The sequence below is a fragment of the Clinocottus analis genome, unplaced genomic scaffold (assembly GCF_023055335.1).
Source record: "Clinocottus analis isolate CAN_PGR_092001 unplaced genomic scaffold, fCliAna1.0.p SCAF_13, whole genome shotgun sequence".
Taxonomy (NCBI): Eukaryota; Metazoa; Chordata; class Actinopteri; order Perciformes; family Cottidae; genus Clinocottus; species Clinocottus analis.
Genome location: NW_027175854.1, coordinates 3,543,430 through 3,567,820, shown reverse-complemented (window position 1 = coordinate 3,567,820; position 24,391 = coordinate 3,543,430). Strand labels below are relative to the sequence as shown.

General features: G+C 40.3%; 7 protein-coding genes across 7 annotated transcripts; 2 read left to right on the top strand and 5 right to left on the bottom strand.

Annotated features, from left to right (window-relative positions):
• Positions 1-217: 217 nt before the first annotated feature.
• ess2 (ess-2 splicing factor homolog) lies at positions 218-4,423 on the bottom strand. The gene is made up of 10 exons (XM_068574142.1): positions 4,057-4,423; positions 3,683-3,851; positions 3,477-3,554; positions 3,106-3,275; positions 2,734-2,851; positions 2,463-2,596; positions 2,270-2,372; positions 2,037-2,146; positions 1,821-1,936; positions 218-1,627 (listed from the first exon to the last, which is right to left on the bottom strand). The coding sequence occupies exons 1-10, from the start codon at positions 4,201-4,203 to the stop codon at positions 1,351-1,353; spliced, it is 1,422 nt and encodes a 473-aa protein (XP_068430243.1). The 5' UTR covers positions 4,204-4,423; the 3' UTR covers positions 218-1,350.
• Positions 4,424-5,431: 1,008 nt separating this feature from the next.
• On the bottom strand, positions 5,432-6,941 carry LOC137784250 (homeobox protein goosecoid-2). The gene is made up of 3 exons (XM_068574776.1): positions 6,233-6,941; positions 5,904-6,139; positions 5,432-5,588 (listed from the first exon to the last, which is right to left on the bottom strand). The coding sequence occupies exons 1-3, from the start codon at positions 6,645-6,647 to the stop codon at positions 5,511-5,513; spliced, it is 729 nt and encodes a 242-aa protein (XP_068430877.1). The 5' UTR covers positions 6,648-6,941; the 3' UTR covers positions 5,432-5,510.
• A 2,029-nt stretch (positions 6,942-8,970) lies between these two features.
• si:zfos-128g4.1 (transcription factor Adf-1) lies at positions 8,971-11,593 on the top strand. Its single transcript, XM_068574806.1, has 2 exons — positions 8,971-9,143; positions 10,465-11,593. The coding sequence occupies exons 1-2, from the start codon at positions 9,014-9,016 to the stop codon at positions 11,172-11,174; spliced, it is 840 nt and encodes a 279-aa protein (XP_068430907.1). The 5' UTR covers positions 8,971-9,013; the 3' UTR covers positions 11,175-11,593.
• Positions 11,594-12,427: 834 nt separating this feature from the next.
• rnf185 (ring finger protein 185) lies at positions 12,428-14,678 on the bottom strand. The gene is made up of 6 exons (XM_068574807.1): positions 14,063-14,678; positions 13,519-13,537; positions 13,314-13,426; positions 13,105-13,159; positions 12,628-12,745; positions 12,428-12,541 (listed from the first exon to the last, which is right to left on the bottom strand). The coding sequence occupies exons 1-6, from the start codon at positions 14,239-14,241 to the stop codon at positions 12,444-12,446; spliced, it is 582 nt and encodes a 193-aa protein (XP_068430908.1). The 5' UTR covers positions 14,242-14,678; the 3' UTR covers positions 12,428-12,443.
• Positions 14,679-15,609: 931 nt separating this feature from the next.
• On the bottom strand, positions 15,610-16,614 carry LOC137784164 (chemerin-like receptor 1). Its single transcript, XM_068574640.1, has one exon. The coding sequence runs from the start codon at positions 16,612-16,614 to the stop codon at positions 15,610-15,612; it is 1,005 nt and encodes a 334-aa protein (XP_068430741.1).
• A 1,819-nt stretch (positions 16,615-18,433) lies between these two features.
• On the top strand, positions 18,434-21,149 carry iscub (iron-sulfur cluster assembly enzyme b). Its single transcript, XM_068574825.1, has 5 exons — positions 18,434-18,570; positions 19,817-19,930; positions 20,096-20,206; positions 20,357-20,435; positions 20,534-21,149. The coding sequence occupies exons 1-5, from the start codon at positions 18,469-18,471 to the stop codon at positions 20,623-20,625; spliced, it is 498 nt and encodes a 165-aa protein (XP_068430926.1). The 5' UTR covers positions 18,434-18,468; the 3' UTR covers positions 20,626-21,149.
• Positions 20,770-23,415, bottom strand: tmem119b (transmembrane protein 119b). Its single transcript, XM_068574824.1, has 2 exons — positions 23,281-23,415; positions 20,770-22,326 (listed from the first exon to the last, which is right to left on the bottom strand). Exon 2 carries the CDS (start codon positions 22,308-22,310, stop codon positions 21,480-21,482), a length of 831 nt encoding a protein of 276 aa, XP_068430925.1. The 5' UTR covers positions 22,311-22,326; positions 23,281-23,415; the 3' UTR covers positions 20,770-21,479.
• Positions 23,416-24,391: the final 976 nt, after the last annotated feature.

The following is a 24,391-nucleotide window of genomic DNA, read 5'->3' as shown; positions in this document are numbered from 1 at the left end:
TTAGAAGACTTTGCTGAAGTGTGATTGTTCCAATTAAAAAGAGCTAATTATAAAACCACAAAGTTTACCTCATTTTTTCCTGGACTCTTCTTATCCATTCAATTCAGTTAAGCAGAGATTTATACTATTTTAATTTAGTAGTCATGAAATGGGATTTTATTTTATCATTTAGTAAATATTTGTTGTAAAATTTCATGAACATGCATTTCTACTGTGAATGTTATTGTATAATTTGCTTCATTTCATGGTCTTCCTTCTCTTCCTGGGACAGTCCGACCTATTTGACCTTGTGAGATAACCTACGGGTCAAACTCCCAAGATGGCAATCATAACAAGTTAGTCTGTGTCCGAGGGAATTTTATGCCTCACTTTTGTAAACATATAAAATGTCTTAATACCCGTTACCGGCTTTAAGTCCAGCACATTGCACACATGATGAGGTATGTCAAGAACCGGGATCCTACCATCATCGGCCATGTACATAAAGGTCATGTGAATATGGTTTTAACAGTTTTTATGACAGGATCCAAATTAAAGTGGGCACATTAACTTTGACATAAACATGCATATCAAACAGTCACTGTACAAAAAAAAAACATGTTTTTGTAAGTATAATGTCCTCAACTGAGTATAAATAAAATATTATGTCTGACCCACTCCTAACAAACTCATTAAACAGTGTGTTCTGTACATTTGAAGCTTGTTTGAAAGAAGGAGGCATAAAGGTATTTTTCACAGCTTTGTTCAACTACCAGTATGATGTACAACAGATCTATTAACAAGGATGTCATGTGATTTTACCCTTTTTTTGTCCAACGTGTCCAGTTTTATCTTAGATTTAAGAAAACTCATGTACAAATGTATAATGCTGAGCCCAGCTCTGCCAACACATTGTTTTTCCAATACAGGGCAAAGCAACATTTCCATTGGAGTAATTTCTATGATGCAGAGTCAAACAATGAAATGTCATGGCAGCATGTATGGAGAGCTTGGCGATAGCTATCAGAAACGGCTACTGGATTATATGCAAATATTATGATGCTGGGTAGGTTGCTATGTGGCACGGATACCATTTGTTAGAGTGGAAACAGCTGTACAAAAATCTATAAATCATTGCATTGGGATAAAACACAATAAGAAAATGAAGTGATACAATATATTTTGGACACTGTATTCAACAAAGACCTATATTAACCTGTCCGCTCAAAAATATATCAAATTCTTCATCCAGGCATCCGACTGAAAAGATGTGCTCTATAATTTAAGAAAACTGTGTCCAAACAGTTTATAAACAGGTTTTACGCATAATGTCCGTTTTGTACAATTCCAGCAGAGAACAGCTTCTCTTACTTAGAAATAATCTGCGGCTTTCCGTCTCTTGGGAAGTTGCAGCAGATTGTCCGTCAGTGATGTGAGGTCCTGAGAGCTCGGCGTCTTGGCTTTGGTTGGTGTTGGCGTTCCTGTGGGGGTGGCTGGGCCACCGAAAGGAGACTTGCAGCCAACTTGATGTGAGGGCGACGGGGTGTAACTTGCTCGTAATGCTTTGTCCGTGTATTTACTAGATGTCCGATTTACGAGCCTCTGCAGGGCGGGAGTGAGAGCTGGGCTTAGACCTTTAGGAGTAAGACTGCAACACAAAAGTTCATGTGGTCATTCATTAATTCCTTCATAACCGCACTAATAAAAAAGAAATAACGAGTCAAAATCATGTTTTAAAAAACAAGCTTAATGTTCCCTTTTAACAACAGGAGTTGACAAATGCAGTAAGCTGTTGTTACTTGTTGAAGTAAATATAATCAAGAGGGCAGAAATGTCTTTACCTTGCAAGGTTCTCTGTGACCTTTCGCAATGCCTCCTGTTTCTTTGCACGGTTTTTAGCAGCAGCTTCATTAGCCATCTTCAAACCAAGCCTCTCTCGTCTTCCGGGTTCTGGAATCTTTTAAAAACACACACACATATACAATGTCAACATTTTACAACAACAAAACAAAAATGAATCATTAATTAAGAGTTCGCTACCACTGAAGTTTCAGTACCTTAAATGACGGACCATGATTCCTCTCAACAAATGGGCTGTCGGATCCATCCAGACGAAATGGGGTGCTCTCAATCTCACCCCAGGTCATCAGAGGCGAATCAGTGAGACCTGAGGAGACAGAGACTGCTTTGAGAGATCTACTCCAAGTGTAAGAAGGTTATTGAATGTATAAATATACAGCAAATACATTTAGTTTGATCTGTTTCAGGACTGTTACCGAGACCCACTTACCAGGTGCTGGGGATGGCATACTTTCAAAACCATATCCATTCACTGTTGGGGATTCATGTGGAATGAGCTCTTTCCCATCAGGTCCTACTTTACCCTGTTTGAACTGGACAGAAAACATGATACATCAGCTTCATCACTCTTGAAATAACACTTCTAGTCAACTGAAGAATAGACTTTCAAATGTAAAATGTACCTGTGCATTGAGGGCTGCAGCCTGCTGAATCTGGCTTTTGTTGAGGGCTTTGCTGAATGGGTCTACGGCGAAGCGTGTGTTCTTGTGAACTACCTCCCGTGGCTTCTTAAAAAGATTATCATCGTCTTTAACACCTTATTTAAAAAAAAGGAAAAACACAAGAAATGTTATTTTTCGCTCTCTGCGAAATGTCATAAACTACAAGCCTCCAATAGGGATTAATGCAACATAAATAAAAGAAGGAAAGTCAATTCAAGTTGTATCTTCTTACCCTCCGGATAATACATCAAGGCATTCTTCGCTTTATACTCCCATGTCTCAAGTCCAGCTTTGACACATTCAAGTGCTGCTTTCTCTATGGATGGTAATGCAAGGTTCTCTTCGTGGCGCTGAAAAATATCAGAGATGTTTATAAATGTAGCCTAGGGGTGTATCAATACTTTAATAATTGTCTAACCGACAGTTTTTAACTGCAAAGAAAATCATGCAACCCTTCTTACAATCAAATACTTCAAATCTGAAATAAAAGGGAAATCAAAGGGAATCAATTTATAATATGTTTAAGACCAGCACAGCTGTAATCTAAACACATTGTTCCTTTACTTGTAATTTAATTTACAAGTTCAACTATGCACACACATACCTGTTTGTATTCAGCCTCAGCCTCATATAACCAGTAATGCCTCAGCTTCTCCTTGTCCTCTGCCAGATCCATTATTTGCTCAAATGATGCATTATCCTCACTGGTATTTTTAGCAAGGAAGCGATCCAGTGCGGGCAGCTCTTTCTCCTCCTTGTCATCATCCTTGCCCTCTAGAAATACAACATCAGAAAAAGGGTTAATTTTCTTGTGAGTCTTTGTAATTCGATTCATTAAGAGAATTATGGCCTTGACACAATTTCAATAAGTTCATTTGAGAGGTTTTATTGTAAGACACAGATGAAGATAATAATAAACGACAGAACATTGCTGTGTTATCTGTTCATCTTCATCTTAAAAAAATAGATTCTTACCCCCTTCTTTATTGCCATGAGTGGAGGAGGGAGACCCGGAGCGGCCCACTGGTGTCTCAAAGCTTGCTGGTGTCACGTCTTACATACAAATAAAAACAAATGGAAGAAATAGCCACAAAGCTCATTTAGACTGAATATTTAATTATGTAAACAAGGTATAACAAAATACGGGGGTGTAATCTATTCACTCGTTTCATACTACTTACGAGGGGCAGAAGATCGTGGTGTAGTTTTGGTCAAGGACGATCCATATCGGATGGATATCTCCCTCATTCTTCCCAGGTCACCAGTTTCCTCCGCATCAAGATAGTCCTTCTGCGCTTGCAATTTTGTCACATCCGGGAAGAAGTCCCTCTGGATAATCTTTTCTAAACTCTGTCGGAAGCAACAAGTTCGGTTTATTTGACTTTGTAAAAATGAAGAAAATTACAGATGCAGGTGCAACAAAGAAGAACATTTTTTTAATTGGCATGTTTAATGTTAAAGCTCAGGCCAGTCTCAGTTTCACGAGCGTTAAATCTGCTGTTTTCATGGACCCTTCTCTGTTGTCTGATGACGACCTTATCCGTCAGGTATCTACCTCAATGTACAGCTCTTCGTCGAGGACCTTTCTGTGCAGCTTCCCCTTATCCTTCTCGTCGGGTTGTTGCATGAGAGCCACCGTCGAGATAGTCACAGGGACGAGAGTCCCAGACAACGCTTTCCTCACGCTGGCGCTGCCCTCCATTGTGGACCCTGTTAGCCTCCGAGGAAAACGGCTTCGCTTCAACGAACAACTGCGACTGAGTTGAAACGGAAGGCGGCTTTTGAACTCAATAAACACCGTACAAGTATTTAAAGGATGTAGTTCATACCCAGATATACAAAATTAAGCGAACGTCACTAGTTGTTACGTTAATCAGTTAGCTAGCTAGCTACCGTCTGCTAACTTCAGAACCTGCGTACAAACAACGCACGACGTAAAGACGACAGTTAATACGTCACCGGAAGTTTACTGCCTCTCAGGAAATTTTCAGTTTAAAATAGAAAGACATTTCCGGTACAATAATCACATTATTATTATTATTATTATTATTATTATTATTATTGTTATTATTATTATTATTATTATTATTATTATTTCAAGGATTGAAGATTAATTAATTATGAATCAATCAAATTAAATATTTATTGGTTAACTATTTTCTAAAGATACAAAGTTGTGTTCTTAGTGCTCACATAGTATTTGAGAAGAAAGTGTTTTGTGTGTGTTATTAGATCAGATCTAAGGTGTTCACTTCAGAATGTGTTAATATTACAATTTATAAAATAATTTGTGATTATATTGATCAAACATACTTTCAGTACACGTTTGCCTTAATTTTGGTACATTAACAATACAGTTACTAATAAAAGAGTCTATAATATGTTAATAAAAAATGATGTTTCTACCTAGCAATAGCCAGAGTTTGATTTTGATCCCTGTTATCTCCCCACCACAGAGTAATTACTAGATACCAAACCTCGCTAATAATCACCCCCTGACTAATTGATTATTTTATTACACACCCAACTGCCTGGATGAGTTTTTGAGCAGAAAGTGAAACATTTTCAAATACAGTGAAATAATTAAGGTCTATCCTGATGTGCTTACTGCATGTCAGTTTTTAAATTGATATGACACCCAATTTAGATATGTTATTACGTTTAAAAAAAATGTTCCTCCACCTCTCTCAAAATAACTTTATTTGTTCGCAAGGACACTTTTGTTCACAACCAGTGCAACTAATAATACATTCCAGATTTTACACTTGTCTTTCAGGATTAGTACTGCAAGTCCTTCGATCTGGCAATCAACCAATCGGATTCACAAATAGGCTACACAACTGTCACATAACCTGACTGACAAAAAAAACGCATCTATGTTCTGGAGAATTGTTCTAGCTATTATATAGCAATAAAAAAAAATCCTTGTATTTATGTAATTCCAGTTCACATGCACACACAGTTCCCTTCTTTTTCAGTTGTGTGGTCATATAGGCTCCAGTACAAAATTTAGCTTTCTGTGTTTCCCACACAAAATGATAGTCTTTTCTGACGCCTCCACTTCGCTCTTCGGTTTTTAAACCAAACCTACCGGTAGAAAAAAGGTCATGTTATTCAGTTGTGATTTGTTTTACTCGGCACATTGTGTATTTACATTTCAATTTACATTTAACAACATCGTATAATTCAAATATGTCAGATTGACTAGAGCTTAGATGCAATTCAGTACTATCAAAATACTACTCAAATGAAGTGTTTAAACTTGCACAATCTTTAAGACTGGTCCATCTACTTCTATTCGCTGGCACAACAAGCAGCTCAAGCAGTCTAAAGTAACCTCATCACTGTGAAAACATCACAAAGATGACATATTATTCATTAAGACGATGGAACATGTCTTACCTCTACTCTTTCTTCCCTTAAGTGAGTATGCTGTGCTAGTTTCTCCCTTGTGGTCACATCTGGATACTGGTTCTGCAGGAACAGCTCCTCAAGTGCATCCAGCTGCTCCTCTGTAAAAATAGTGCGATGACGCCTGGTCCGCCTCTGCACCTGACCGGGGGACTGCTCCTCCCTGTGAGCATCTCCTAGCCTGCATGGGTCTGTGAGAATCGCTGGGGGCCACCCGTACTGACAGGCTGCAGGGAGGAGATCTGATTTGAGGTTAGGGTGCAAAGTAAACGTGTCAACAGAAGTGACTCTTCTCATAAAGAGAATGGGTTTGGTCTTACCTTCATGAATGAAATCAGTCTGGTAAATGTCTCGACAGTGGGAGCAGTAGCAGCAGCACATGCAGGTGTGATGAGCAGCCTCTGTCTGGCCGCAGACAGGACTCACTGCCCTCTTTTTTAGTCCAGTGCCACATGATCGTCTGTCTCCATTAGTGTTGGGATAATCGCTCAGTATGTTTTCAATGGTGAAGGGAAACTTTTGTCTCTCTATCCTGATCACTCCATCCATCTCCAAAGAAACTCCAATAAAACACAAGCTGCAATGATCACAGGATAGTGACACGCTTTTCGACAGTTCAGGCTCAGCAGCTCCTCTGCTTCTCCTCTCTGCACAACACCGTGTCGGGCCCTTATAGTGAAAATGGGAGGCAAAAAAAAAAGTAAAACTATAATCCCCCTTGTGGACCAGACACATAAAACGGTTGAAACTTAATTCCTAGCTAATCTGGGCAGTTTTGTGAAGAGGTTAGGGAGGACGGCAGATTCAGTTAATCTTGCCTCATTCCTTTCTCCAAAAGAAATCAGATTTCACTGCATAAAATGAGAAGTGGAGAGCTCCTAAGATCCTCATTGTTGGGGTTTTAGAGAAAAGGGGATTGCTTGGTATTAGAAACCTGGATTTAAAGATAAACGTTTTTTTTGGTGTTGCCAGAGACTTGTGCTATGCTGAATTTGAGGATTAGCTCTAAAATTTATTTTATAATGTTGCTTTTCCCATTTAGCTTTATCAGCGAGTGATCTTGTGCAAATTAGTAGATATGTTCAGTAAATGTTTTCAGTAGAGTTCAGGCTGCACTGACAACAACAATGCATACTAATTACACACAGTTTAATTAATGACTCATCTTCCGCATGATGTGTGGTGACACTATAGATTTGTACGTATCATTACATGCTCTTCACTACACAATTGGTGTGTGAAGAGCACATATTTGCAATAGTACAGACAAAACAAAAATGGTAAGACTAAATTCAGAGTAGGGGTACCTCCATGTGGCTTGTTTTCACAATCATGCATCATGTGTCTTATCTGTGTGGTGCAGTCTTTCAACCTCACTTCTCTGACAATGTGCACAGCTGATGTAAAGCTATTACAGGTTAAATTCATCCCCGTAACAAATCCTGTGATTTCATACAAAGTAATACACCTTTTTTTCCCAGAGAATTAATGGATTTCCACAATCTGTCTTAAGCTCCTCTTATAAGGGCTTTTGAAAAAAAGATAACAATAAACACCATCCCATCCTTTTCACTTGGGTTTAATAGCGTCCGGATTCTTGATGTATAGTTTGCGGAGCATGTGAGATCGCTATCTAGCAGATATTGTGGTCCTCAAAAGAAGCAATTGTATCACATCCACATTGGTTCAACCAGTTCAAAATTCATTACTGGGGATTAGAATGATAAAGGTTCATTTTGTTGTTGTAAGAGCAATATTTGGTACAAGAGGTAAAGTAAAGAAACCACAAACGCTCACATGGCTGATACAGTTTTTGTTGATATTTAAGTTGCTGCTTGGACGACTCTCTTTAATATGAACTGTGGTGCTTAGGAAATACAACTTTATAAAGGCCCATTACTACGCTACAAACACACAACCCAAAGTGACAAGCTGGACAATGCTGAGCTTAGATAAAGTAAAACATGAGGCGGAAGCCGACAAAAACCTTTGGAATCGCTTCATGTCTTATCTTGATGTGATACTACATCTTAAAGACAGTAATCTTATTATTTCTTGAAAACATTGCACTGTTGTAACTCGGAATTGCAATAAAAATGTAATTGATACCGGACACAAACCGGTACAATCCAGACACAGCATTACAAATACACACACTGACGGATGATAAATGAGCAGAGAACCCCACATGGCGTCAGTGAAAAAGCACAATGTCTCTGTTCTTTTCTGGACCGGAGCCCAAAACCTCCTAGGGAATCAGAGATTGCAGCTGTGAGAGAGGACATGCAGAGGATCAACCTTCCTCTCTGTTTACAGCAGACTGGCTTGTGCATGGAAACACAGTAACTGTTGAAGGCTCAGAAACGCTCGTCAGTCCTTGGGGACTTAAGAGGAATCAAGCAAAAAACACAACGTTATAGAAACTGCATATCTAATTGCTGCATTAATATAAATATTATGTTTCTCTCTCCTCATTCCTTCCTCATTTATTTTGCCTATACAATCTGAAAATGAGCTGTGGGATCTGGTGTGTAGTTGTCTGACTTTAATGTCACCCTGCAGGTATGAACTAAGGGAAATATGATTTGTTGTACAGTATGTTTTTGCGTCCAACCTTGATGGTAGAATTACATTTAACCCTTAGGATTTCGGTTCTACTATGTCAAATTTTTGTAGTGAGTTTAAGTCTTTGTTGATGGCATTAAAATAGCCAACATCACAAAGCTTCACTAATTCTGTCTTGACTATTTTAAAATTAAAATATCGGTGGAACAACAGGGATTAAAAAAAATGAATTGTGAAAAATTTAGGTTTGGTGTGACTTTTCAATTATTGTTTATGTTTGCACCCCGGGGCGCTGAAACGCCCCCCACCCACCCACCTTCCCCCTGTCCTGTACCCGAGCAGCAGAAGAGGCCGACACAAAGTGGTGCGCCACCCTGTGGCAGAAACACGACACTTCCCGCCGTTGAACGGCAGAGCGACACGGCGCGGCAGACAGCCGCACTCGCGATAACTCGCGTCGGGGCAGCAGCTGGGCGGAAAAGGCGGGAGAAGATTGCCGCTTCCGCGTCCGCGCACAGACACAACACTGGGGCAAAATGGACGATAAGTTAATATTGGCCGTATTTAATTACCCAGAGCTGTACAATGTGACTTTGCCGAATTACCGTTGCACGGAAAGTCGGGTAAATGCGTGGAGAAACATCAGCATCATTCTGGGTCTCCCATGTGAGTCTTTAATTGTTTTTTTTTGTTTATCACAACTTTACGGCCAGTTATTTCGTAGCCGATGTTGTTGTGGACGATTAAACACGCGTAAATAAGAAACCAGTATGTGTGTGAGTGGGTGAGAGTTAACGATATTTTACATCTGTCTTACATGCCATATGAGTTTTTTTGAGGGGAGGGGGGGGGTTCGGTATCCGCGCGAGGACAGCCGGGTGGAGTAGAGGCAGCAGCCGCCGCGCCGTGCTAGCGGTAGCAGCCGCGGCTCGCACGCTGTAGGCCGCGCTGCACCGGACGGCACTGCACGACACGGCTCCGTCACTGCGCCGCCGGCCGCGTGTCCAGCACGGCGGAGGAGGAGGAAACATGCTCAGCGCCACACGAGCTGTTTTTACCGAGCCGCGTGCCTTTTCTTTTCTTTTTTTTGTTGTTGTGTGGAATCGCTCGTAAACGCCACGCGCGCCATATAAACTGGAAGCGGCGCCCCGCAGCGGGTCAGAGCCTCACATGCGAATATAATCACATACATGGAGTCCTGGGAAACTGATGACGAGGCCGCATATAACACAGATGAACTAACGATAACCTCCTGAAAAGAACCACATTAAGATCAATTACCTTTTGTCTTTCTTTATATGAGTTTATACAGACTTAAAGACACCTTATTTATTGGATTTTGATACTGTTGTATCGTATTACAGGGTTCCTAAGGTCATTGAAAACCTGTAAAAGTCATGACATTTTAAAATGGTTATTTCCAGGCTTGGAAAAGTAATTAAGTAACCCAAATATTACAGCATAAAATCATCAAAAACACAATTATGTTTTAACTTTAATGCTTTTGTTTCTCTTAATGTAAATTAAATACATTTAGGTTTTGGACTGAAACAAGCAAACTAAATGTCATCTTGGGCTCCATGGACGTCATTAGCTCATTCTTTATACATGTTATAGTTAATTAAGTTAACTAATCAGCAGAATAATTGGCAGTTAGATCGATAATGACAATACGCCTTAATTGCATTAATGTTGAATCTCCAAAAAATGATTTAAGTGCTATTGCATTGATGTGCCTGGTTTCCATTGTATAAGACTTTATAACCCGAAGGTATGAAACAGTACAACTGTTATTTGGCCCATCCTACTGTATTTTATTCCAAACAGAGATGATCATCCACATACCGAAATAGCAAATATTGAGATTTGTAATTGGCCAACTGAACCGTGATATATATTAATTTTAATTGTTAAAAAGCATTGCTGACTTTGTACATTGCATATTTTTGAGACTCCTTGCTCCTAACGCTCCGATATCCCTTTCCAGCCGAGGAGTGCAAAAGAAAATGGAAGAACATGAGAGACCGGTACTTGAAGGAAGTCCGAATGGAGATCAAAAGCAAGAAACAAGGAGAGATCGCACAAAGCAGATGGAAATATAGACAACTTATGAACTTTATCGCACCCTTCACCGGATCAAGAAGCGGTCTGGCAGACGTCTGCGGTAACAATGACGATGACCACGATAATCCTGACAACGAATCCGGCAGTGCCGAGGGAGAAACCACATCAACCGAGGCGGTAAAGACGCCGCAGTCCGCTATGAAAGTCCCTGTGAGTCAACAGGACATCAAGCCCCCGGGGGGGTTCGTGACGCAGATCCCTTCAATGTCTCAAGACGCACAGATGACCCCGCTGGCTGTTCTGGCTAAGATGCCCTTGACACAGACCGCCCCACTCAGCAAAACTGGAAGAAAACGGCGCCTAATGCAAGAGTCGCTTTCACTGTCTTCTTCTCCCAGTACAGCATCTCCCACAAAGTGGCTGGTCAAAGACAATGGCACCTCAGTGCCCAACAGGCCACGGGACGAGGACGAACTCTTTCTTCTGAGCTTTGTCCCCGCTCTTAAGCGGCTCGCGCCACAGAAAAGGTGCGAGACAAAAATAAAGATCCAACAGATTATGTATGAAGCGGAGTTCAACGTTGCACAGCCGGCATCTCAAGAGAAACGGACGGCGCCAGCAACACGGGACTAGACCAAACAGACTATTTTTTATACTTTGTGCTTTATAAAAAACGCTTTCACAAAATGACCAAAATATTTCTTTCTTTTTTTTTTACACAGCACAGTGGTTGAGACTGAAGTACATTCTTTTTTTAAATGGGACATTTTAAAAATGAAGAATCACTAAAATTACTACTATTGAGCAAGTTTCTGAGTGTTTTCACATACCAGTGTGGTGTGTCTTGATTTGCATATTTAGGGTAAAAAACAAAACTTTAACATATTTACACATTAATAGGACAACAGACAGACTATGATTAACATCTTTATTTACATAGCTTTAGCTGTACTGTCAAAGAAGTGAATTCACATTTAGAAAAGTAGTTTCATGTTGAAACAATCTAATCTTCCTTTAAATCATTATTCAGTAATAATGTATATTTTTTGTATTTAATTACAGTGACAACTGAACAAAAAAAAGTCTTTGAAATTGCAAAAGAACACTGTTTCATAAATTAATCTTTCAACTGCTTACAGACATCGACACATTCTTTTTTTTTTTTTTACCTCAACTGAAATAAAGAAACAATGCTCAACAATATTTTGATTCCACAAAATGTGTTTGATTTTGGCAAATTTGGACGACCATGTGTCAATTTGTAAAACCGGTTAGCTGGATTAAAAAATAAATTCTTAGTAAATTAGTGATCAGAGATAAAATGGAAGAGGCACGTGCTAGTATTCAGACCATAACTAAAAAGAATATGAATATAGGCAAAAAGGAAATTACCTTGTCCAACATATGGGTTAGGAAATGTGAATGAACATCCAAATTGAGGAGAAAAAAGTGGTGCGTATTTCTGTAAATACAATGATAGTACCTAAACAATACTCGAGAGACTATCAAGAATGAGCTCTTTCTAATTCCTCTACATGAACATCGTGTAGGAGTCTGATGAAAACAACAGAGACAGACATGTTGTAAAGAGCAGCATGAAGTTTAAAGCACCAGCTGGTGGTGTTGAGGAGACTGTGCTGTTTTTTTTTTTTTAATAACCGTTAATTAATTAAAACTTTAGGCACCTAAGTGTATGTGGTTTACCTTAAAAATTGTTATCTTGGGAATGACATCTTGATTTTGAAAAAACGGCTTCTTTCAACTCAAACATGGCTTTGTGTCAAGAAAAATAAGAGAGAAATGAAGTTACCAGAAAGGAAGTAGAATCTCATTGATGCAAATCGTGATAATGTTGCATCTGTTAAATGATTAGTAGTCCCAAGAAGTTGCCTTTATCTTCATTTATGCAATCAGCAGCCAAAACATAATCACCAGAGCGACAAACAGGAAGAGTCGAGACAGAAACTGTTCGTCCGTGTGCTGTGGTGTCCCAGGGGCTGCTGTTTGGGGAGATTGGTCAACAGGTTATTTAATACATAGCTGGTAAAAGACAGGCATCATGGTGAAATGTGTAAAACTAAACTACCTGGAGGTGGTCTGCCGTCGTTGATGTTAAAAGCCGTCGCGAAAATACCAAATGGAAAGGCACCAATTCCAAATGACATTTGGAAACCCCCATCTCCAAAGCCGAACCCTTGAAAGCCCTGTGTAACATGCATTTCATCATTAGCACGAAGACGTGTGCGTCAGTGACATGTGACGCAACAGCCAGTGAAATTTGCGATCATTCTCAAGAGACGTCTCTACACCTCAGCGCCGAGCATCTAATAAACCCCAGAGGGAAATGTTCTTCTGTTAATGGATAAAACATGTTTGCTCTGCAGCACATACATCATCCTATGTAATGCTTTCATCATGAATACAGGTTATTCAAGAAGCTGAATACACAAAGCTGTCAAAGATGATTGGAATCAAGAAAGTACTGACGGCCCTGGCACGCAGTTAAGCTATCAAATACTTTTTGCATTACTATTTATTAAGTATACTTTTACAAAGTACTTACACCACGGTTTTCTGGCTCAGGCCTTTGCCCTTGTGGTCGAGGAGGGGTTCTTTCTCTAGAAAACAAAAACACGTAATGTGAAAGGCACCACTACACCGATATACACTGCTTATGCGTTCAGCACAGTTTTTACAAATTAAATTTAATATTATGTGTATTGTGATAACATTAAGTTTAGAGACACTTTGAACTGACACAAAAGCACCCACCTGGGATCTTGTTGACCTGTGCTTCCTCGCCCATATAAGGGGATTACTTTGTCTCGGCTGATGCCCGCTTTACATACTGGACACACTTGTCTGTTGGGTCTGGTCTCCAACCACTGCATGAAAACAAAGAGATACTTAGGACACGACTGTCTGCATCAGTTAAAAAACTCTCAATTTGAAAATAGTGAAGTTGGGTTCAGCTTACCTGATGCAAGCAAGGCCAACTGATTGAGAGGAGGTGCAAAGTAACGTGAAAGTTGACAGGGAAAAGGTGTGATTAGTAGAAACATTGTTCAAGAACAATCTGGCTGTGCAAAATATACATTTACTGGAAGGAAAAATGGCACCCATGTATCCTGTGTTCACGAGTGAAAACAATGCACTAGTTGAAGGGTGAAAAAGGGAACAATGGCTTCCTGTCAACTTGATTTAACTTCTTTTTGAATATGAATAACTACATTGACTCAGTCACCACTTTCATCAGAACAGATGCTAAAGCTCTGACTTGTCCTGAATGGAAAAAGTACATCAAGAGCTGTATGTGAAGGGATGCACTGGGCTGGAGAGAGTATATAGATGACAACATTTAAACATGTCTGCTTACACATTTACTCTACATTTGTATATACACAGACCACACTTTGTAAACATTATTGTTGACAATAACAATATGAATGTATGCCCAAATTCTGAGTTGGATCATTACCCTGACCTGTGACCAGGAGTCACAAACAGGAGCTGGTTCTCACCAGAAGAGGTGTCCACACAGGCTGATCACTGCGTCCTTAGCGGTGTCCAGACAGATGTTACACTCGAAAGTGCTGTCCTGGTTGGCCCCGTCGGCCGGTGTTGAGCTGCTGGATCCGGGACTCGGGTTCTCAGTGGCCGCAGTAGAGCCCGGGGCCGGAGGGGGGCCCGCGGTGGCCATTTAAAAATAGATCCACTCAAGAAGAGGTGCGGGTGGGAGGGGGGGAGCACCCAGCGCTTCAAAATAAGTGCATAGGGAGGCCCCGTGGATCGGGTGTAAAGCTTACAAAGAGGAGACGATGACAGACTGAGTTTATCACAAATAATGATTAAGCATAAGCGAAATCCGTTGCTAGCTCACGAGAACCCTCATCGAGAGACGAGGCTGCTACGGAGTTGCTAACGTTAGCAAGCAAATAAACTGACAGTTTAACTGTCAGACAGATGAACCGAATGACGGATGGCAAAAACACAATTGTTAATCCAAAGAGTCGTTGCGACCGTGATTTTCTAACTGAAGATCAAAACTTGTAGCGAGAAGTTGCGAGATATCCGTGGCTCGGTTGCATCACACATCCGCAGCTCGGTGTTAACACCGGTAGTGCATCCTGGGGGAAGGCTGGGGGCGTGGCCTCTTCTTCTTAATGGGGGCGTGGCCTTCATAGTGTTGTGGGATTATGTTGCCCTCAGTTCAGCCTATCAGGTGCCCACGACAAGGGGATCCACCAATCAAGCATCAGTATTTATTAAACGTTTTACTCTATGAATGGACTTCTTCGTTCACATATATGTTTTCCATGTTTCCATGTGTAGTCTCGAAATTTCACAAGAGCATGTTTAATATAGTTAAACACTACAATACAAATACATCAGGAGCCTCCTGTTTGCTAGTATAAGGCTACATTTAATCAAAAAGGAAAGTTTTATGTTTACAGAACAGAATAACATTACAACATCACATATGTCATTCATTTGTTTCTTTTGACATTTTTAATATGCATGAATGATTAATTTTATGATTAGAATTCAATAATATTAATAGTAATACATTTCATTTTTAAATGCACTTTTCTTTCAGAAGAAACTCAGAGTACCAACAATCCAGGTATTTGTTTATTTCAGTGTTCGAATGGTGTTGATTTAAAAGAGGGCACATAGGTGTTGATAGATGTCTCACTGTTTTAGTTCACAGATTCCGAACAACCAAATTCTAATATATTATAAAAGACATATTCAATTGAATGTAAAAATAGCCTACTGGTTAGCAAACATAACAATACACAAACAATTCATCTACAATCCAAAAAAAAATCTAACACAAAAAATGGCTAATCTTTAGCTAACCAAATGGTAAAACCTGATCATTGTGTTGAGCAAATTTGTGAAAAAAAGATTATTTCCTAATTTTGTATACATCATTGACACATGGATATGTACACAGGTAAACCATGCCATGATATATAATTTTGTCAATATCACCACACTCTATAATCATATTCTGTATCGTGAAATAATCCCTGTCATTGATGACAAAGATTTCAACTTGATTTTAGATAATTTCCATTGACTTACACTTTGAATGATTGAGACCACCTGTCCGGATTTCCTCCGCCATTGCATCCTCCATCCTTGATGTCAAAGACCGCTTTAGGATTTGTTTAAAGTCATTACCAATGAACGCATAGAGAAATGGTGATATTAAACTGTTTGCTGCAGCCAGGGTGGTCCCCACCTTAAGGCCAGCTTGAAGTACTTCCAGGCTGTGGTTCTTCAAGTCTGACTCCAAAAGAACAAAGATATGATAGGGGACCCAGCAGAAGAAAAATGTCAAGATGAGCACCACCATTACTTTGTAAGGCTTTGTTGACTTGATGGTCAAACCTCTCAGCTTCACACAGAGCACCAAACTGCAGAATACAATAATTAGGAAAGGAATCAGGAATCCGCAGATGAATCGAGTCAGGACCACGGCCTTGTGTCTGGAATCGTCCCTGTAACTGGTGTAGCACTGAGTGACTGAACCATGGACTATGGTTTGTCTGAAGATCAGCGAGGGCAACGTGAGGAGTGCAGAAAGGACCCACATGAGGACGACAACTCCAAATGCTCTACGCACTGTCCGGTGGTTATGTGACCACACAGGAAAAGAAATAATCATACAGCGATCAGCGCTGATCAGAACCAACAGAAACACACGGCTGTACATGTTGAGAAAAAGGGCAGAGGAGGTGAGCTTGCACAAAACCAGTCCAAACGGCCAGTGGGAGGTGATCATGTAGAATACTTCCAGGGGCAAAAAGCCACAGAACAAAAAGTCTGAAATGGCCAGACTGATGTACCAGGTGGTGATGACGGTTCTTTTCATTTTCCATCCACAAATCCATATCACTAATGAATTTCCTCCAAGGCCAATAGTCAATATAATGATATTGACTGCTACCAAAACATGAGACAGTGAAGAATGTGAACTTTTGAAATTCAGTTGTTCAGTTGTGATGTTGTTGTTCTCCGTTGCATTGTCTGGAGTGTAATCCTCATAATCAACATAATCCATATCGATGCTGGTTATTTTTCCTGAAATATGTGGCACAATATCTTTATTTACAAATATTTACATATAGATGATCACACTAGTTCACAATTGTTATGAAGATAATATATTTTATATGTATAAAAATGTGCTCAAGTACTCACGTTATGTCTCGACGTAGGCAAAATCACTAAAGTGCTGCCTTATCTTCTTCCTGGATGCAATGTCTCACTTCTGTTTTCTGGTTAATGGTGCTGACGAAAGCATCATCTGAATTGACATGTCATGGAACAAATGGGAGACTGCCGTCCTCCCACTTACCAAAAGATATATTTGATTAATTTTGGGTGAGGTATTTTTCAGCTGTTTAAGTGGTCTCAGAGGTCAAAAGAACCACAGCAAATTATAATAAATATCTGAAGTCTTACAACAGTGTGTTGCAATATCGCAAAGGAGATCCCCTTTACACAACCACACAAAGAGACAAAATCACGAGCTGACATCGAGTGCCTCCCTTTAAGAGAAGTGTGTGTTTGCATCACTTAGGTCAAGGATGTTACATTGATTTTTTGTAATTTCAAAATCTTTTTTTCAACTATAGATCTCTATTATCAAAAATAAACTATAAATACAAAAAAACATAATCCTCCATCACTCCATCATGAAAATCTCCCGTCATCATTCTATGAAATCCCAATTACAAGTCAATCACAAATGTATGTTGCTTATAAATGCTTATATGTTCTCTCTTTTCCTTACCATTTTTAGACCCTTTTGCATTTTATTATTATTATTCACTTTATGTTGGACAGAAGAGAAACACACTTTCAATCTTTTGTATGTTTGCACATATGTAAAACTTGAAAATAAAGCTGACTTTGACTTTTGACTTAACTTTGTTTGTGATAGTGATCACGTAATTAGCCCAAACAATATAGCAGACATCTGTTTCCTGCGTGTTTTCAAAGCCAAATTAATAATTTGTGAAGAGAAACATTTCTGTCTCACTTAAGAAATACTATTGTACATAACTACTTATGAACATCTTTTATCTTTAATAGCAGCATATTAACAGCAGACAATAGACTAGTTTTAGTAAAACAATACATAGCTGGAAGAGAGAGAAAGTTTTGCCTTGCACATTTTAGATCTTAAATAAAATGTGGATGTCACGTTTTACGTTGGCAGTGTTGTTCTACGTATAGTTCCCTAAAAATCATATGATGTACTTGTGTAACAAAAGAAAAGCGGAAGAGTATACTGAGCAAAAAGTATAATACCATAATGTAGCTGGTACAATTCAACATTACAAGTTAAAGACTTGTATTCTCAGTTTGATCTAAAATACTGAATTATTAACGCTGTAATAACAGTACCTAAAGTAAAGGTACTTGTAATGGAGAATGGCCGACTTAGTAAACTGAATATCATAATGCAGTGGTATGTAATTATATGCCTTCTGCTTTTTTAAGTAATATTGGCTACATTATAGAACACTTACCACGTAATGTTCTAAGTACCCTTTTTAGATATTTTTACAAGGCCTACCTCAATATTTTTTCTGTAATTTCTATTGCTCAAGACATTTGAAGACGTCACCATAGGCTCTGGGTGGTTGTGTTGGGCAATTTTTTTTTTTTAGCTATTTTTCACATATCGATTCATCAAAAAAAAGATTGATTGCACCCAACTTGTAATAAAAATGTGTTTTAATTGGTTTAATTGATTAGAAAAATATCTTTACCCTCCACTGTTTCGCGTAAACTGGGCATGCGCACACGTGATCGTTTTCGCCCCTCCCTTCAAGTGACGTATTGGTCTCGTGGTACTTGTCTTCCCCTCTACGATCCAACTGCGCCATTCCCCTTGACTGTCAACATGGCGGGTACCGTAGCTCGCAAGTGTCTCAGTCCTCTGGCTTTCCTCACCAGGAGGCTCTCTGCTCCAGAGTTCATGACCCAGTGCTGCTACCACGAGAAGGTAAAACTCTTTTAGTCCGCTACAGCGTCGCTAAAGGACGGCTAACAGGCCACCCTGTTGCACCGTAACACCGGGGTCACTGCGTGCTTGCTGCTGTTGGGCTAATGTTTACAAATATTAGCATTAGCTTTCGCTGCTTCTAGTTTAATACGAGTATCAGCAGTATGTGAGTCTGGTCACACGGCTCAGGTAGCTTAATTAATTAAATGCAGCTGGTTAACCATGTCGCTAGTTTTCTATATGGTTGTATATACAAATACCAACATGTTACATCACTCTGGTGTCATAACTCTGATGTCATAACTCTGGTTAAACATTGCAAACCAAGGGCAGTGTGACTTAAAGATAGGCACTTGTGAACAGCTGGCACGTGAACGAACATTAGTTGTAGTTAATGTTTGTTTCATGCCTGCTGGTCAGTAAATTGAAGACGTCACTAATCTGCCCCACAGGGTGACCATCGCCACAGCTTTAACACTTGAATCACATCCGATTAATACGCGTTAAGCAGTGTGCTGGAAACCTGCACATGTTCTTCTGTATAAAAAGTGTATCTTTTAATTATCTTTAAGTATCTTTCAATTATACATTCAAGTAAAATTGGTTTATGCTGGTAATCAGAATGACTCATAATGTTTGAATGATGTAGAATTTTCCTATTTTGGCTGCGAGGTAACTGACTGTAAATCTGACATCCCATCTGGAGAGAAAGTTGTGTATTTGCTATCATAAAGATGTACATACATGTTGCTTAACAAGCTGTAAGATGGACGAGATGTCTTAAGTAATTGTATTCTAAACCACATAATTGGTTGAAGATCAAAATATGTGTATAACTTACTTTTGAGAACAAATGTAGTATAATTCCAAATATGTGTATTACATAAGTCCTTATTGGATGTGTTGTGATGCCAGCCACTTTATGTTTAGTCAGAATGACTCAGCAGCAACACAGGGGAGGGGAGCCGGGACGCAGGAGTTTATTTAGTTGACAATGAAATCCTGTCCTAATCTGTTTATTTTAATGTCTCTTACGTAACGTTGAATACTTGTTGTTGTATAACTGTGACGCTCAAGACTCTTTTTCTGATTGTCGTAGAATACAAAACAACTCCCAAGACGCTATTGTTGTTTTACTTCTTCACATTTTTTCCAGGATGGTGGAATACTCAACAACTTTCTAACACTCACTTTGACCCTTTGTTTTCTTTCCTAACATAGTATTTCCTTTATTTCCTTTCTCGAGGTGGTGGATCATTATGAGAACCCGAGAAATGTCGGCACGTTGAACAAAAGCTCCAAGAATGTTGGGACGGGTTTGGTGGGCGCTCCAGCCTGTGGTGACGTAATGAAGCTCCAGGTACATTCGTCACTAAGCACAGATGGATTACACTCGTTTTATACACACAGCCATTTAGGCTGAATTATAATGGCAAAGTTTTCTCGTTTTTTTTTTTTTTACTCCAGTGGTTGTATTTGGAGTCATTTCCTCTTGGGCATTTGAGTAAAACTTTGATTTTGGCAGATTGAGGTGGACGACATGGGGAAGATTGTGGATGCCAAGTTCAAAACCTTTGGCTGCGGCTCTGCAATTGCTTCCAGCTCTTTGGCCACTGAGTGGGTGAAGGGCAAGTCTGTGAGTTAACACACTACAGACACTTCTTTCTCTGCCTTTTTGGAGGGCCATGTATTGCTTTTCCTATTCTTATTCATGCTGCTCTGCTCATATTTGATAATGTGCTGGAAAAGTTTCGCGGTTCCACGAGCTGTGTGCTTTTCTCTCCAGGTGGACGAAGCTTTGCAAATAAGGAACACTGACATTGCCAAAGAGCTCTGTCTTCCACCGGTTAAACTTCACTGCTCCAGTAAGTTATTAAGGATAAAGAAAAAAGATGATGTTCTTCCTTTCCAAACTGCTCCATGTTTGTTTGTATATTTAATGGGTCAAATTGTTTCTCATCAGTGCTTGCAGAGGATGCTATCAAGGCCGCTCTGGCTGACTATCGCTTCAAGCAACAAGATGACCAGCAGGAGGCAGTCAGCGCCAGCAGTTAAACAGAGCACTCACTCAGAGCCGGCCGCCACTGTTTGCGTCCTGCTGTCGAGAGGAGAAGTAACAGAAATCCAGAATCCTCACTTTTCTGCAGTATTGAAGAGGCACACCTAGTATGTTGATGACTAGTACACCATCATAATCATCATCCCTCTGTAGCAGTGCCACACCAGGCTTTCTATATTCTATAGTCTGTGGTCCTGTAACCCTGCATAATGTGTCTTCTTAGCCAGTCATGTAAACGCACAATAAGCAATGTTTGGGCTGTTTGGGTACAAAGGTGATTTTTATTTTTGAGATTGCGTTATATTGTAAGATGTTGTGCTTGGGAAGTGTTTAGTTTGAAGGGTGTGATGAAGACGGTGATTATTCCAGCTTCCCCCTAAGCGCTGACCTTTTTGGATATGCAATTAAAAAAAGTGGCTTGAAACATTGAAAGGGTCCACTGGTTTGAAGTGTATTTTATATGATTAGTTAGTAATGCTTTGTTGATGCTTTGTTGAATAAAAGCATCCTGAAACCAAAATGTTTTTCTCAGGCTGTGGTTTTCTATAGTTTACTTATCTTGAACATGCAATCACTGATCTGTGTTTTCTACCAAATGTTAATGAGGTTACTCAAAACATATTTATAATATTGTATGAAAGATATATCCAATCGGTGCGAAGCAACGGGTTGTTGCATGCATTTCCCTGCACAGAATATAAACATAACATTGAAAAAAAGCACCCAGGATTAGAATTTAGCAAACATTTTACATTTCCCTTGATACATCTTTGAAAATATCTGGTTGACAAATTTCCACTCATGGATTTAAAAGCGTAAAAAAATACATTCAGGTCAGTGATAAGAATAGTTAGAATGCAGTTTTCTCTCCTGCGATCAGCTGGAGTGTAGCAGAGTCATTGTGAATATGCATGGAGGTGGGCCGCAGACTCCTGCCCATTAAAGGTTCCTGTGAATCATCTTCCTCTGGAGGATTCAGCTCGAGGCTTCCTGCCGTTGCAGCTGCTTCACTGTCGGAAAGCGCACACAGATCCTTTCCCTGAGGGAGACTTGGAAGCTGCTGGTCCAGGATGCGGCCATCTGGATGAGAGCTGTCCTCGGGACTGTGGTCTGCTACTTTCTGACTGGGATCCCTTCCCTCTGCAGCGTCAACACATTTATTTGGTGTGCGCAGCCTCTTGGCCGCCATCATAATGTCTGCCTGCAGCTGCTTGTGAGAGTCCACTGGCTCACTCTCCTGCTCTGGAGCGGGTTTTTCTGGCACTTCATTAAAGAGTTTAGCACCTCCGGTTTTGTCCCTGTGGTCCACGTACATCTTTGAGGGGAAAGAAGAAGGGTAGTAGGCGTTGACTTTGCGCCTGCGACTCATGACAATTGCCCCACAGACAAGAAGGAAGACAAGAAGGATGAAAGAACCTGCAACAAGGATGAGAAGCATGTTCTCCTCCAGAAAGTCCACAACTCCATTCAGAAAGTCCGTTTCCACATGGGTGGGCCCAACAGGTGTGGTTTGGTACTCAGAGGAAATGTTGCTGGTGGGCAGAGAGGAAGTTAAAATGCTGAGATCTTCCTCATCTGTACTTCCTTCTACAATACTGTAGAGCGACAGAGGTGTGGCAAAGCTGCCGCTGATGCAAAACAGCACACACAGAGCAGTCAGCTGAAGGCCCGTCGGTAGCATGGTTTCCCCTCAGGATCTGAAAATGACAGAAACTGAAACGTCAGTGTGAAGAAAGTTTCTTAAGAAGCAATGAGCCATGGGGTGAAATCAGCCATGAATTGCAAAGAACCACCTTATTTATACTGTACTTATTTCTGCAGCATAGCAGAGTTTCTTCAAATTCACTTTTTACCAAAACAGAAGTTATATTTTTCATTGGTCTTTGCTGATTTGCCATAAAGCTAAATATATCGGCTTCCCAGCTTGGTCTAATCTTTTTACTCATTCAGATGAAATGGCACTAGTATTGGCTGACAGATATTTATATATATATATATATATTTTTAACAAACAGCTGTGTAGCTATATGTATCACAAGGGTTGTATAGTTTTAAATTTGGTTGAACTGGCCTTTTAACACAGCTTTAATACTCATTTATTTGGAAAAATCAGCTCACTGCTCAGTCTGTGTGTCGACTAGCAGCAGCTCTCACACTTTTATTCTTATTCTGCTCCATCTGTGTGCAAGCTGGGCAACATGAGCCTCTGCTCCCATCTGGAAAAAGGGGGTCGGGATGTTTTTTTCCTTCAGAATTAATCACACACTCACCCCAGACCAAATATACATGGCCACACATGCCTGTGCACATGTGCGTGTAACACCAAGGTCATATGCACACACATGCACACAGGGAATTCATCTTCACTTGGACCATCTCTTAACTTACAAAAATGGAGAGAGAAAAAAGTGCTATGACCTAGATTCTATCTTAGGTCCACTGCAATAAACTAACTTAACTAAAACTTAAGTAAAACTAACTTTTTATTTGTCGTGGTCTCAGGCTTCTTCCTCAGGCAGAATACTGCCCTGAAGACATCATGATGCTGTCACCCTCTTAAAAATCAACATGTGAAGTAACATTAAGAAACCCCAAAATGCCCTATGAGTGGGCAACGTTCAAAGAATGAAATGTCCAAATATTTTACTCACCATCCACCGCGGCAGAAGAAGTGTCTCTGTGAGAGTTCCCTCTGATGGAAGATGTGTGAAACCAGTCTGAAAAAAGTGAACTGAGAGTTGCAAATGCTCTGTGAGCCACACTACTTCTGCAGTTTCAGATTTCAGGCTGGAGGTCGGTCTGGATAGTGCAAAAAATGTTGTTCACCAGGAGGACAAATCCCTCCTTCTGCCTCTCCACTGTTCTCCTCCCCCTTCAGCTTCCTAGGGACTGTCTGAGCTCGCCGGCCTGCACACAGATTGTTCTTGTTAGGTAGGAGTCTTTAATGTGCAGTGGGGGCAGGGACCGTCTCCTCCAATGTCCTGCGTGGCTCCATGGATATGCAAGGTTAAGACAACACCGGCGGAATTAAGAAACATTTACGACCATAAAACATCACGGACAATTCCTCACACATCGTCATCTGCAACACGTCTTCTCTTTTAAAATATCTAGCCATGATTTCTGCAGAAAGAGCCTCTGATTGACAGTCTGGCCTTTTCATCAACCTCAGCCTCTGACACTGATGCCTAACAGCAGGCCTGCTGGGACCGACAGAGTCAGAGAGCAGCTTGTGAGAGTGACCAGCTATGCAGGACGAGGTTAATGTTTCCTGTGCAGACCAAACACCCCACAACAGTCAGAAGGGGAATTTTAGGCAATTAAACGCACACGGCGTGTGTGACCACTTTAGGGAGAGAGTGTGACTGCGTACGAGGGAGCCCGACAAGTGATTGTGTATACGCGCAGAGGCATTTTTGGCAACTCTACTGTGTTTGTGATCAGTCAAGACAAGTCTAACTGTATATGGTCATCAGGAGAATGAAATGAAGTCCTGCTTCTCCAGGTTTACATTTGTCTCAGCTCTGTTGATAGTCGCCAGCGTCTGTTTCAGTGGCACATAGCTCATTGTGGGGCCTTAATAAGCATTCAGTACTCTGTTTTCTTTTCACAGGAAGGGAAGTGAATATGAAATCCAGTCCAGCGTAGAAGAAAAGCCTTTTATAAAGCCTGTCATGAATAAGGGAACTGACTTAGTCCACAGAGTGTTCAGTTTTATTGTGACTGTTTACCATTTAGAGACACATAAGGACACAGAACACC